Source organism: Danio rerio, chromosome 21 (genome assembly GCF_049306965.1).
Source record: "Danio rerio strain Tuebingen ecotype United States chromosome 21, GRCz12tu, whole genome shotgun sequence".
In the NCBI taxonomy this organism is placed as follows: domain Eukaryota; kingdom Metazoa; phylum Chordata; class Actinopteri; order Cypriniformes; family Danionidae; genus Danio; species Danio rerio.
Window position 1 is genome coordinate 18466188 of NC_133196.1, and position 15126 is coordinate 18481313.

General features: G+C 36.4%; 1 protein-coding gene across 3 annotated transcripts in view; it reads left to right on the forward strand.

The window, feature by feature from the left end:
- Positions 1-10224: 10224 nt before the first annotated feature.
- atp2a2b (ATPase sarcoplasmic/endoplasmic reticulum Ca2+ transporting 2b) overlaps positions 10225-15126 on the forward strand; it is a 53944-nt gene continuing 49042 nt past the window's right edge. For 2 of the 3 annotated variants that reach the window (XM_073934879.1, XM_005161196.6), the window contains exons 1-3: positions 10225-10801; positions 11240-11257; positions 11355-11437. Coding sequence is in view for 2 of the 3 variants with exons in the window: in XM_005161196.6 (XP_005161253.2) it covers positions 10684-10801; positions 11240-11257; positions 11355-11437 (219 nt within the window). In the remaining variant the exon portion in view is untranslated. 3 annotated transcript variants of the gene reach the window in all.

Sequence of the window (15126 nt, forward strand, 5' to 3'; positions counted from 1 at the left end):
CTTGTTTGTAATTGCAAGAATTTTATTTAATTGTTTATACTCTTGTTTTTTGTATTTATTTTTTGTGATGTTATTATTATTTTCCTTCTATCACCCTGGCATTATTTTGTTAACTATATTGTCCCGTATCTTTTGTTTAAAGCATATATAAAAAATATAGAATAATATATTGTCACCTTGGAATCATAAAGTTCTTTCTGCGTTCTGGATGATTTTGAAATAATGAGTATCAAAGTTTTTGCATTCCATAGCAAACAGTGTGTGTGTGTAACAATTGTTTTTTAAATAAAAAGTCCTAAAATGTAAACAACATCACATCATGTAAATAAGTTTTCATTTAATAAATATATGTTAATAACTCTGTTTTGACAAAAATTATACTAAAAAGGTAACGTTATGTTGGGTTGTTATGTTGAATATAAGTTATGAATATAATAATATTTGAAAACCCCTATTTAATATAATAAAACACATAATTACTAAGTTACTAAAACATATAATAAAATATAATGTAAAAAGTAAACATTAGTATAAAGACTCCTATTTTCAATTTTAAACAGTCTTTGGAATAATAATAATAATACGGCATTGCATCAAATTAATTTTACGTTATAAAATGTAAAGGTTTACTATTATATTTTATTAATTATATTATATTATATTATATTATATTATATTATATTATATTATATTATATTAATTATATTATATTATATTATATTATATTATATTATATTATATTATATTATATTATATTATATTATTCATTAATTTTCTTTTCGGCTTAGTCCCTTTATTAATCTGCGGTCACCACAGCGGAATGAACCGCCAAGTCGCCATCTAATCCAGTATATGTTTTACGCAGCGGATGCCCTTCCAGCTGCAACCCATCACTGGGCAACATCCATACACTCTCATTCACACACATACACTAAGGCCAATTTTAGCTTACCCAATTTACCCTCGCGAACACGGGAAGAACATGCAGACTCCACACAGAAATGCCAACTGACTGAGCCGAGGCTCGAAGTATCGACCTTCTTGCTGTGAGGCGATCGTGCTACCCACTGTGTCACTGTGCATCCTATATTATATTATATTATATTATATTATATTATATTATATTATATTATATTATATTATATTATATTATATTATATTATATTATATTATATTATATTATATTCATTCATTAATTTTAGTCCCTTTATTAATCTTTATTAATCATGCTGAATATGTATATACTTAGGTTTTAAATTATCTTTTACATAGGCTATAAATGAGTACGTTTAGTGCAATAAGAAATAGTACACTAGATGGCAGTCACTGCTTACTTGTCTACTTAAATAGGCAAGAAGCACTTAGAAAAACATTGCCTTTCGTTAGATTTTAGACTTACTAATAAATAAGGATAACAATCATATCATGCTTTTTCATTTGATAAATATGATAAAATGACTAAACATGAGGTTTAACCGTGCCTTCAGATCAGCCTAAATCCGTGACTCTGGTTGGATTCATAAAGCCTGGCTGTGCTTTAGCTGTTCTTTATCTTGAGAGCTTTACAGTCCGCCTGACATGCCAGAATCTTACATTTGCTTTTTTACAGAGCCATAAAAGGCACACATCTGGCTCGCATCCCAGAGACTGATACCAAACATAGACTGAATATGGGAAAGAGTTGTTAGCGACTACATTCCACATCCGTGAAACTCAAACAAGGGGATGGTTTTCTGAATAAACAGCAGCCCTCAGGTGACAAAAGGAGTCTCTGAATGCGCAAACAAACTAGGGAACACTTTACCTTAAAGGGGTCAGGACTCAAAGTTGACTTGATCTTATGTCAAAAAATAAGAGGTTTTGTTACCATAATAAAACATCTTGTGAGTTAAAGATCCTAACATTTCATCCATTATAAACAATGTAAGCATTTATTTAATCTATGTAGCTGTAAAAACGACTTGTTTGAAAACAAGGTGGGATGTGACATCAAAGTGATACAATCATTTGTTTATACAGTGCACCACCTTCAGAGCATAGGCCACGCCCACCAGCATTCAAATTGTCAATAGCCTACTGGACAACATAGAATGCAAGCAGGAGGCACGGTGACTCATTGGCTAGCATTGTCAACTTACAGCAAGAAGGTTTGCTGGTTCAAGTCCCGGCAGGGTCAGTTTGCATTTCTGTGTGGAATTTGCATGTTCTCCCTGTGTTCACGTGAGTCCAGTCTCCCTCAAAGTCCAAAGACATTCAGTACAGGTGAACTGGAAGTTTTCAGGTTACTCTTATGGACTAAGGACTTTTGCATTCATTCATTCTCTTTTCGGCTTAGTCTCTTTATTAATCTGGGGTCGCCAGAGCGCAATGAACCGCCAACATATCCAGCACATGTTTTGCAAAACAAAAGCCCTTCTAGCTGCAACCCATCTCTGGGACTAATCCGTACACACTCAGGGCCTACTCACACTATGGCATCCGTACCGTGCCCAGGTCCGTTTCCCGGATCGTTTGAGTAGTGTGAGTGCGCTGAATCGGGCTCAAGCACGGTTCACTTGGCCGGCCCTGGCCCGGTTGGAAGAGGTGTGTCTGAGCGCGGTATGCTTGTGTGTGAGTGCAAAACGCGCCAAAGCCCGAAACTGAAAGCGAGATTTGACTTTTAAGGGGCTGTTTCATATGGATTTATTAATCATTCTTACTGTTCAGTGAACGCAAACTGCCGTAGTTTATTAAAGACGAGAACTCCTCACAGCACGACAGTTGCGCGGCTTCAGCAGACCTCCTCATTCCTGCAGCACGAGAGCATTATGATTGTTTTTGAGCGCCATAAGTGGCGGATCTGTTCGACGAAATATCTGACTGCGTGTCACCGCATCCCTAAGAACTCTTTGGTGAAATATTTGACTGCATGTCACTGCATAATAAACGACTGAAACGATAAAACTAGAGAAATCTCCACTGTGTTGCTGAGTGAGAGAGCGCTTCTCACTGAACAGCTCAGCAGCGATGACGTAAGCGTGCCGAGGCCCATATGTGGTGTGAGTGCGGGCCGTCAGGGGAGACAGGAGGGGGGACAAGCGTGCTTTGGCCCGGTTCGAGGCAACTGTACCTAGTGTGAGTAGGGCCTCATACACTACGGTAACTTTAGCCTCCCCAATTCACTTATACCACATGTGTTTGGACTGTGGGGGAAAACGGAGCATTCGAACGTAGGGAGAACATGCAAACTACACACAGAAACACCAACTGACCCAGCTGAGTGACCTTCTTGCTGTGAGGCGACAGCACTACCTACTGTGTCACCGCGTCGCCCCCAGGACTTTAATAGCCATGTGAATTTTCTTTTTAAAGAAATCGTAAATTATTCATTTTTAAACTGGGTCTGCTCATCCAGATCAAGTGTAGGCCACTCATGCAGGATCATTCAATCTTATATGAATTGTCAGAATGACCAATATGGCCATTCTAGTAGTTCTAGAATTTCTCCAATGTTAAAGTCCTTGTAAAAGGACAGTGTGAAATCAAAATTTACAATATTTTTATTGCTAAGCACATGGTTATTCTTTATTTGAACAGTTAATCTGTGCAAGTTAATCTACTGATTAACAAAAAGATGCAATATCTTTTTTTATTATTGACTTCAATTACAAACATGCAAAATCTGATCTTACACAAAAAGACAATAATAGTCACAATGATAACTAGATTCTTAAAGTTTGAGAACAAACTTTGAGGCTGGCTTGTGAAAGCCTGATGGTAATAGTTTATTTAGTTTAAACAGTTTTAAAAAGTATGAAAAGATAGATAGATAGATAGATAGATAGATAGATAGATAGATAGATAGATAGATAGATAGATAGATAGATAGATAGATAGATAGATAGATAGATAGATAGATAGATAGATGATGGAGGGATGGATGGATGGATGGTGTGCTAGCATGAGTCAAACAAGCCAACCCCTGCTTCTCTACGATGTTCTGATACTTTTATATAGCTGCTGTTATATTGTTGCTAGGTTAGTCTGTTTTGTTGCTATGGAGTGGATTGACAGCTTAGACTGATGATGTATCAAAGCTTTTGCCAGTATGAACAGTTAAAAGCAACACCCATGTCTCTATCACAATGCAGCATGACGATATCAATCTGAACCTCTATAATGGAAGTCTATGGGACCGTTGCTAGGGTGCCGTATCTGGTTGTTAGGGGTGTGGCTAGAAAGTTAAAAGCTCATCAGTTATTGGTAGTTTGGTAGTCTGAGTTAAATGAGCCCAGTTAGAAGCCTGTAGGACAGTCTGATGCAGACTTATGAGGTCACAAAGTTTGGTCCAATGTTAAGTCAATGGGATTTTTCTGACGGTCCCGGGACGTTTTTCGGAAAACCAAAAGTAGGATCAGTCGGAAAAGATATAGCAACCCGAGTCAGACCAGTTTGGAGGTCTGGTGTGAGTTTGGTGGGCATAGCTTGAAAGCTCTAGGAGGAGATAGAGTTTAATTTTTAGTCTCAGAAGAAAAATAGGATAACAATAGTCTGGCTTGCTACACAAGCCAGCCTAATAACTTTACAGATCAGGTTAAATAATATTATAAACACATATAAAACAGTAAAAAAGAGAAACAAAAGTGGGACAAAAATTACAAATTAAGCAGAGATACATTAAAAACACAAATACAGCAAGAGGAAAGAAGGACTTATGTATCCATGATATTTCCAAAATAATTATCATAATAATCAAAGAATCTATCATTTTTAACCAATCTAAGAGATTTAATAAAATACATCAATTTCCAAAGATGCAATATCAGACATGCACTCAATGGAGCTAGTGATGTCACTGTGAGGGGTAGGGTTGGGTCTGGTCATTAAAAAGCAACTGAGCACTGAGTCTGCATCCAGACCTCTCTCGATTCATAGACTCAAATAGTTCAAGGAAGTGCTTTGTGGTTAATTCAAATAATGTTACATAACATCAAATACACAACATACACAATTTTATTTTTAGAAACTTTGTACCTTTCAAAAGTAAAACCCAGCAGCTGTCTTCAACAGTAATGACATTGTAAGTGTTAACTTCCGGGAACTAGTGAGAGGCTCCTTGAGCCGCCATGTCAATTGAATAAACATTCCATTGTAGTCAATGGAGTTGTAACAACTCTCTCTCTCTGTCTCTATGGCTCAGGGTATAATGAAGAATTTTTTGTTAGATGACAAAGCAGTCAGATGTACTGGATCTGACAGCAGCAGCATTGAATATGTATATAATTTTATAATGCTTTGTCTGTGAATGTTGATTAATGGAAAATGTTGTCAAAACCCTTACAGTAATACAAAACTAATCAATAACTATAGGACACTGATTCTGTTTCCTATGCAATAAAATCAGCCAATCAAAACATTGGCAATTTACTGACAGATTTTATAAGCCCTAGGCCCTAAAATCAGGCCTTTTCACTAAGACAGTGAGAAAAAGGGTTGCAAATAATTGCTTTGTTTTTTTTTGTTTTGTTTTTTACTGTAAAAAAACTAATTTAATTAACATTATAAGTAAACCTAAAACAAAAAAAAATAAATGTCATGGCATCTTTAATCAGTCATTTCAATCCATGGTTGCCAGATATTGGTCATGTGCCTTATCTTTTGTTAATATGCACTTGTCACTTCGCTGTTTTACAGCAAGAGAGAAGATGGAGTACATTGACTAAGCACGATTAGATCCTAAGTAAACATCTAATGCTTCTCTGATTCAAGCAATCCAGCTCATTCAGCAGCCACAGGTTGATGTTTATGAATGCTAATAAGTAATGGTAAATAACAGTTCTGAATAATAAAAACTTTGAATTATTTTAAGATTCTTGTAGCTGACCCATTGAAGACATAAATCTATAAAGTGCATCTGGTTGGGCCAAACAGCTTGACATTTTATTGAACAGCACTGAGATGCTGAGCGAGCTGCTCTTTCTCTCTCAAGCCTGCTGCAATTAATGTGTCAGTCATGAAGTGTGTGATAAATTGGCTATTACTTGCTCAGCTGACCTTTTAAGTGAATGGAAACAAGATACACAAAAAAGAGAGAAAAGAATATCCATGTATAAATGCACAAACTATTTTTTAATTAAATAAAAATGGTAACAGTTATGACAAAAAAAGAAATATATTTAATATTCTATTAATTTAATATTTATACATTTTATATTCAATATATCTCAAATAATTAAAATCTACAATAACTTAATTAGTATAAAATCACACTCATTTACAAATGCAGCAGTTTCATTTATAGAATCAGAGAAAAAACGTTTATACAGTAGGCCTATGTAAACCGTTTGAATGAATAAATACATTTTTAATTAAATGCTGTTTTTTATATATAGTTTCCACTTTCATTTTTATTAAGGTTAAGGGTTTAGGTTTTTAATTTAAATGTTTTAATGCTTAATGATCTTTAGACATTTTGTTTATTCTATTATTTTTATTTATGGTGAAAATGAGTAATGTCCCCAGAATATAAAGTAATAAGTTTAAGTTATTTATGTATTTTATTTTATATTTTATTTTAAACAACATATATTTGATTTCAAGCAACAAAATTTTGTTTCACTTTTAGTTTTACTTCAACTATAATAACCCAATATATTGTATTTATTTGTTGTATTTTTTATTTATCAACTTGACAATTAAATGTTCTAGATAGAACATTCTATGCGATGTGGGTATGTGAGTTTGTGTAAACCATTAATCTGATAATTTTCAGCTTAGCCCCTTTATTCATCAGGGGTCACCACAGCGGAAGGAACCGCTAACTTATCCAGCATATGTTTTACACAGCTGATGCACTTCCAGTAACATGTTAATTTATTTAAAACTCCAAATATAGATACTCAATGACTATAGAATATGCCTTGCTGGGACTTTGACATAATCTAAGAACACATTCGGATCACCATCATCATTTCCCCCCATCTAAAGTATCCTTCAGGGTATGATTTGGGAATAAAAATTCATGATGTTCAAGATCAGTGTCAGTCACCTTCTATTGCAACTGTCAGCAGCCTCGACAGATGGGCTGTGAAATGAATCTGAGTGAGCTGTAAGATTATGAGTGCCTTTTGGACATTTCTGTTTCCACTAGCCAAGTATGGAACCACACGAACATCAGCCTACAGTTTTTATGCATTCAGCCATAACTCATTTAAACAACTTTTGAAACTGTAAACAATTACAGAATGTTTACTTTATTTTCTAGATAATACCACAAAGAATCATATTTGATTATGAAATCGACTTATAAAGAAGAGATATGGAAAACAGCATGTCACATCTCCATGACAACCCAGCTCTGGCAAAACTAATTTAGCTGTTCCCTATCTTTTCATCTATTCGCCTTTAGTGTTGCAGAATGGCTGCAGAAACAGAGTCCAAGTTAATGTTATGATGTTGTTTCATTCTGTCTTTTCATCAGTGAGACAGTGTGCAGTGAGCTGTGGGCTCAATAGAAGCCTTTTCTCCTAATAATGTCTTGGTAATGGTGAAAAACATATATCAAAAGCACTATGTAAAGAAATAGAGGATTTGCATATGCTTACTTTTTACATTACTACTGAAACAAACTTACGAAGAACAGTACAAACATTTTAAAGGTTTGGCACCATGAATATTAAATTCATTTGAGAGATTACTGTTCTGCATCTTAGTTCAGTCATTCATTTCATTTTCTTTTCGGCTTAGTCCCTTTGTTAATTAGGGGTCCCCACAGTGGAATGAACCACCGACTTATCCAGCATATGTTTTACACAGCGGATGCCCTTCCAGCTGCAACCCAACACTGGGAAAAACCCATACACATTGCATTAACACACATACACTACTGCCAATTTAGCTTATTCGATTCACCTATATCGCATGTGTTTGGACTGTGGAGGAAACCGGAACACCCGGAGGAAACCCATGTGAACACGGGGCGAACATACAAACTCCACACAGAAATGCCAACTGACCCAGCCGGGGCATGAATCAGCGACCTTCTTGCTGTGAGGCAATAATGCTACCCACTGCTCCACAGTGACCCCCATCTTATGTTTTATTATTATTATTAAGAATGAGTTTAGGAATGAGAAATGAATCTTCCATGTATGAATTTAGAACACATGCAAAATGTAGCTTCTTTGCAATTTCCCCATGTATTTTCTTATGTGCGAAAGAAGATGACTGTATTTTTAAAAACAGAAGTAATAAAACTTTAATTAAAAATATTGATGAAATTGATATTCATTTTTACACTAAAATAACATGACTGCAATACAAACTGCAATAAACAATTTTAAGAGTCCACAACTTTAAACTGGACTTTAAGAGTCATGTTTCAGGTGCTCATACTAACTATCAGTCATTAATATACCCTGTAAACCTGGATATGAACACAAGTAAACACAAACTATTTGATTTTAGTTTACTCCAAGTAAAGTGTGTTAATGCTTAAGATTGGAAAAAACTCAAAGGCCATGTTGGAGTTAATGGATTAAGGAAATGAATAGCAATCTTGCTCTGGAGAAGCTGACATACACTGAAAATTACAAGGTTTTTAGAAAATATGGACCCCTTTTCTGGGCGATGTGATGGTGAAGTAGGTAGTGCTGTCACCTCACAGCAAGAAGGTCGCTGGTTCAAGCCTTGGCTGGGTCAGTTGGCGTTTCTGTGTGGAGTTTGCTTGTTCTCCCCGCGTTCGCATGGGTTTCCTCTGGATGCTCCGGTTTCCCCCACAGTCCAAAGACATGCGGTACAGGTGAATTGGGAAGGCTAAATTGTCTGCAGTGTATGAGTGTGAATGAGTGTGTATGGATGTTTCCCAATGATGGGTTGCAGCAGGAATGGTATCCGCTGGATAAAACATGTGCTGGATAAGTTGGCGGTTCATGCCGCTGTGGCGACCCCAGATTAATAAAAGGACTACGCCGAAAAGAGAATAAATGAATGAATGGACCTCTTTTCAACACTTTCTTAATCAGGTGGACCATGCAACATTTTTTTGAGCTTTTAAACCCTTGTTGGTGTCTTATTGTATTGTTCAGATGTCTTACATTTCAGCAACAATTACCAAATTTGTTTAACCAGCACACAATGCAAAGCTATGAAATGTAAGGTACAAAAATGTATGGAACATTGTTTTTATTTATTTAATTATGTACTGTTATTATTTGAATCTATTTACATTTATATTCACCTTTTAACCATTTGTCTTTTTATTTTTATATATAATGTATTCAAAACCTAATAAATATATTTTGCAATCATTTATTATAATAGTCATTGCATAAACTATAATAGGAGTAAATCTACCTCTGAACCTTTAATTTAACCCCTGAAGATACCCTGCATAATTCAGCATTTTTCTGTCAGTGCATTGTAGGTACATGTTAAGAACACTAATGTAAAACAGTTTATTAGTATCATAAAATGTGTTATTGATGTTAATTTAAGTCAGTGATGTGAATAATTCAATGATTCAGCATTCAACTGAATAAATCATTTTGTCACTGTATTCAAAAGACTTGAGTCTCTGATTCAAAACCACTTTATTATACTGTCTATATCAGGACAATTTGTTTGCTATTGTTTTTCCTTTTTTTTCTCTCCAAAAATTACAAGTACAATACAAAACAAAAAAATGTCTTTAGGAGATTTAAATGATTTGAGGCTAAACTAGATTTGATGTATTATTTGAATTTCATTTAAAAAATACTAAATCAAAAGTTATTGCCACTAAGAATAATGTAAAAGCATTAGGATATTATAAATAACAACACAAACCTGTATTTTTTATGCTGAACAAAAATAGAAGCTATTTAAAAAAAAAAAAACTGTAAACATTGACTTCCACTGATTTTGTTTTTCTCACTATTTAAGTGAGAATATAACATCTTTCAAAATATCTTCTTTCGTGCTCAACAATAAAGGGAAAATAATAAAAGGTTTGGAACTACTTAAAGTTGAATGAATAGTAGGAGAAATATCCCTTTAATAAAACGTAGATAATTCAGACATAAATAAATGTACATGCACATTTCTTTGCTGAACTACACCCTTTTATCATCTGGAGTGACGTCGGTCACAGAAAGCAGGGTCAGCTGATCCAGGAAAGAACGGGATTTCCGGAACAGCGCAGCCAATGAGCGCATTCCACATGCGGACAGCGAGAGCGGTGCATGCGGATCAGGAGAGCGGCGGAGCGGAGACACGCGATTGGTGCTGATGGTGCTTGAGCTGCGAACACCGGCAGAGTGCTGCGCTTCACGGGAATGAGCCCAGGACACATCCGAAAGACTATTTAAAGGCCTCGTTTTAATTATCTAGCACATCACAAGGACACTAGGGACTATTATAAGGGATCAAAAAAACTTAGAGATCAAGAACAAGCGGCGACTTTACGATGTCCGTTGTGTAATTTGCGTTTTCAAGTGTAATTTTGACCGGGTTAGGAACTTTTCTTCTTATTAATCGCCCGAACTGAGAAGTTACGTTAGAACAACATCGCGTACTGTTTCTCTGAAGTCACTACGGTTGTTTTTGGATCAAGTTTTTTTCTTCTCGTGGGTCCGAAGGTCTTGAAAGTCAGGACTGAAGGATTTGAAGAAGCCCATTTGTGGGGGTTGCGAGTCCGTTCCTAATCAGCGTGTCCGTCCGTCCACGATGGAGAACGCACATACGAAAACCGTGGAGGAAGTTTACAGCTTTTTTGCGGTCAACGAGAGCACGGGGCTCGGCCTGGAGCAAGTGAAGCGGCAGCGGGAGAAATGGGGACCGAACGGTGAGTGAGCAAACGTGGCCCGGCTAATGCTAACAGAGGAGGCTGAGATTGGCCCTTCATTTTAAAGGAAATGGATTTGGCTGATTTCGCAATGTTCGGCGTGTATAAAAGCGTGGTTAGGCCCGTAAAAGCGCGGGCGCACATGCGACGATGTTCATTTCATCAGCCGGCATGTGTCCGAAATGAAGTCGCGTGACGTCACTGTTGCTCGCCACAAGCAAATCATGTTTTTTACACATTTGTCAAAAAACGAGTGTTGTGAATGTAAACAACATTGTTTTGTTTTTTGTCAGTAACGTTAAATCATCAATTGTTTTTTAACCCTGTAAGGTGTAAACTATTTTTACAGTACATTAACTTTTAGAATCATGTCTGACCAGTAACTTATGTTTGTTTTCTTTTCTTCCTCCATGATGTGAATCTTCGGCTGTCCCACAGAATTGCCTGCTGAAGAGGGTAATAACCTTTGTCATGTATTTTCCCTGCACGCCGCCTTTTATTCATTTCACGCCTTGCTATTTATTATCAAGTATTAACATGCTTTTGTCCTCAGGAAAATCACTTTGGGAGTTGGTGGTGGAGCAATTTGAGGATCTTTTAGTGAGGATTCTTCTCTTGGCAGCTTGCATATCTTTTGTAAGTATCTCAATACAAAATTAATGTGACTAAAGTACCTATTAGGCTTCGCTTATGATCGTTTCCTGTGGTTTTATATTGTAAACTTATGCTAAACCATTTAAGGTGCCGATTTTAAAGGATAGTTCACCCCAAAAAAGTTCTGTCTTGATTTACCAAACTCGCCACCTATTTTAATCTGGTTTCTAGGATTCATAATTCCATATTTTTCCCCTTGTAATAATACATTTCCCTGTAATGTTTTTTTTGTGGTATCTTCAAGATGTATTTTATGTTCAACAGGAAAAACAAACCCATACAGGTTTAGAACCACTTAAGGGGCTTACTAAACATTAAACTGTAATTAATATTAAGTACTATATATTTTTGAAGAGTATGGATAAGTAATTTGAATCCTTTTTTTCTAAGTAAAAAGAAACTAAAGCTATTCCATTAAGCTATGTCACTAAGCAAAATGGCAGTGTCATTCATATGTGTATTACATGTTCTGTCTAATGCACAAGTACTTAACATATAAAACAATAGAGCTGTGCAGCAAAATCGACAGAGAAATCTATTCTGAATAATTCAATAGCATTTTTACTTTTTAAATCAATAATGAGCTTAGTTTTTAAACCGCTAAGTAGAACTACAGGACCAAATGCATTTCTTTACAAAGAGACACTGCCATCTACTGGCCTGTAGGGATGTAACGATTTAAGCCTGGTTTATACTTCTGCGTCAAGTGACCGGCGTAACCCATGGCACATGCAATGCGCGTAGCTGTGCATTTATACTTCTGCACGCTGTCTCTGTTGGTCTGCATTAACACTTCTGAAATGCTAGTTGGCAGTGAGGTGTTAATGTTCCTCTGTGTCGAGTTTCTTCTCTGCTGCTTTGCTTTTCCTGAACAATTCTTGGATGTACAAGTGGCTCAAACTCGCTCATTTTGAGGCAGGAACTGGCGGACGTGCAACAATTTTAACTATGAGGTAAACACAAAACAAAACTTTCCATCAGGAGCTCCTTTACGGGACTCCACACTTGTAAACAATCGCTCCATTGGGCTCGCGCCATTCGCGTGGCTCTCGGTCCCGCCCAGACTCGTCAGCGCTATCAAGCCGACCAATCACAGAGCTTGTGATACGGGTCGTTGCGACATGTAGTTACAATTTTTGAGAGGTGCACGTCAGCGACGCCAACGGCGATGGGCTATGCGTCAGTGCCGTAGCATACGCCGGTGTTTGATGCAGAAGTATAAATCAGCCTTCACTGTGAGTCAGCTTAAAACCGATTCAAATGTGTTAGTGTTTCCTCTAGGATTTTTACCAGCTGTGGCAGCAGAGCTTTTACACAGATCTACCAACTACCTTTGGTGTTATTTCAATGACAAATGTCGTGAGCGCAGTATTACAAGATGAAATTGCATGTATATAATAGGAACATGCAAATCTTATTGCGCCGATTTACTCTGTTCGCACGCCAACTCAAATAAACGCTGCTCAAGTGTATTTATATAACGAGTAACATTTATTAGATTTGCGAGGAATATTTATTAATGTCTTCAATAGACCTACAGAGAGGCATTAATGGGTCCTAAAGTAAAGTGAAATGGCTCTAAACTCCAGCAAGATTAAACTATTGTATGCAGAGCCATAGACCTTTATCTATAAAATATAATCATGGAAACCGTTCATCTTAACTGAAAGCTATGCCATGTTTGCTGGTCTCGCACATCTCGCAACCCAGTCAGTCAGCATGTCACCCTAAAGGGTTAAACATATAACGCACAGCACTGCTACAATTACAGTAAAGTTTGCGCTGTTATAATTACCTTACCTTTTGATATGTTTTGGTTTGATTATTAAAAAAAAAAACAGTGATTGAATGTTTTGATTGAGAAGCAGTAACGTTAATGTAGCCGTGGCGGGATGAATTTTGGTGTGGTGCCCTGCCATGGAAGAATGAATGTAGGTGAAACCATGTATGGCTATTCAAACGTAGAAATGTTGAATGAATCCCGATACATGTTTTGAACAGAGGGGGCGCTGTGTTTATATCCGCAAACTCGCTTTACCTGCACATCAGCGGCGAGCAAGAAGTGGAGCAGCAGACTAAAATGACAGCAGTGAGGTGCACAAGACAAAACAGAAACTGTGCAAATATTGCAAACAGTCACAGTTTTAGTTTGTAATAAAGAGCCTTCTTTTATTTGTATTGTTCATTTTTAATTTGGAATTTGTTTTAAATTTGTAATTCAGCTGCACAGTCAAAGTTTTAGTTTATCAAAGAGACTTCTGTAGTTTGTAGTATTCACTTTTTATTTGGATTTTGTTTTAAAATTCTAATTTATTTAGTTATTGCAGAAAAGATTTAATTTTGTAAAACAAATGTGGAGCATTTGAGAGAAGGCTCTTGTTCACCCTAAATTTGTCTCAAATAATTTTGTTTAAATCATGAGATTAGTTTCGTGAATCGCATTGCATCATGAGTCAGGTTAATCGTTACATCCCTACATGCCTACCTTCCTTTTTAGAGCATTTTTCATTCTTTTTGTAACACCATGTAAATGAACCATTTTAACATTTTTGTCAGCAGTATGCAGAACTCAGTCAAAACAAGGGAAAACATTTGTTGTTAGATTTACATTGTTGTAAACATAAGTTGTAAGCTGTTGATATTGTATTATAGCAAATAAGTAATGTTGACGTGCAAACAGAAAATCTGCCATTGTCAGTGATTACTGTTTTTTATAATAAGCGCTACCTAAATTTAGTATTTTGATCAAAATCATTTTCTCTTTTATTGCTAGTAACTAGTAACAATGTTCTGTTTGTCATTTAATTAATCTCTTCATTATATAATGAAGAATTATTATGGCCTCTTAGTGTAGCAGTTTAGATTTTATGTTTTCTCCTTGCCTCATTAAGAATTTTAGTGATAAATGTTAATGTCTGCAGTGTTAACGAGAATATGCATCACGCTGAAAGGCATCTGAGCGCTTTATGAATGCTCTGCGTGATATTTTGATCAGCTTTCAAAATGCTGTCATCAGCCTACATGGTGATGATGTACTGTGGTTCACTCAGTGGTTCATTTACGCTGTCTGGTCTGGATAATGTTTCACCGCTGGTATGGGAGGCATGGTGCAAGTCCAAAAGGGCTTAGAGGGCTCTCACTGAGGACATGGTGTAAAATACCTTGCTTTCGAGCTTGAGTTACTGTGTTAAACCGACTATATCCACTTCTATTGTTTGAGTGTGCTGAAAAAATCACTGTTGATGTATAAACATTGAGGATTAATATTATTTACAGCATTTCTGTTGACATGACAAATACAAGACGTTTCTCAAACGTTTTCACTTCTCTTATTGGCTGCTCGTTCCTCATCTTGCCATCAGGCGTCCGGTGTTGTGACAATACACAAGTGTTACTGGGAAAGTTGTTCAATCCCTCAATGATTATTTAAGTTCTGTTTAGGGTCCTATTTACTACATGTATGTTTAAACAGGGTCCAAATGGGTGATATGTGTGTAATGCTTGCCCTTACTAACCTCTCATAGAGATGCATTAACTTGCTACTCTTCTCACCTTTGTTACTTCCACAAGGCAAGTGTGTTATTCAATCAGTGCAGTGTTTCCCATTAGGGCTAAATGCAGCAACTGGAATTTACAACCACAGCTCTTTCCACAAGGACCTTTTATTAGCG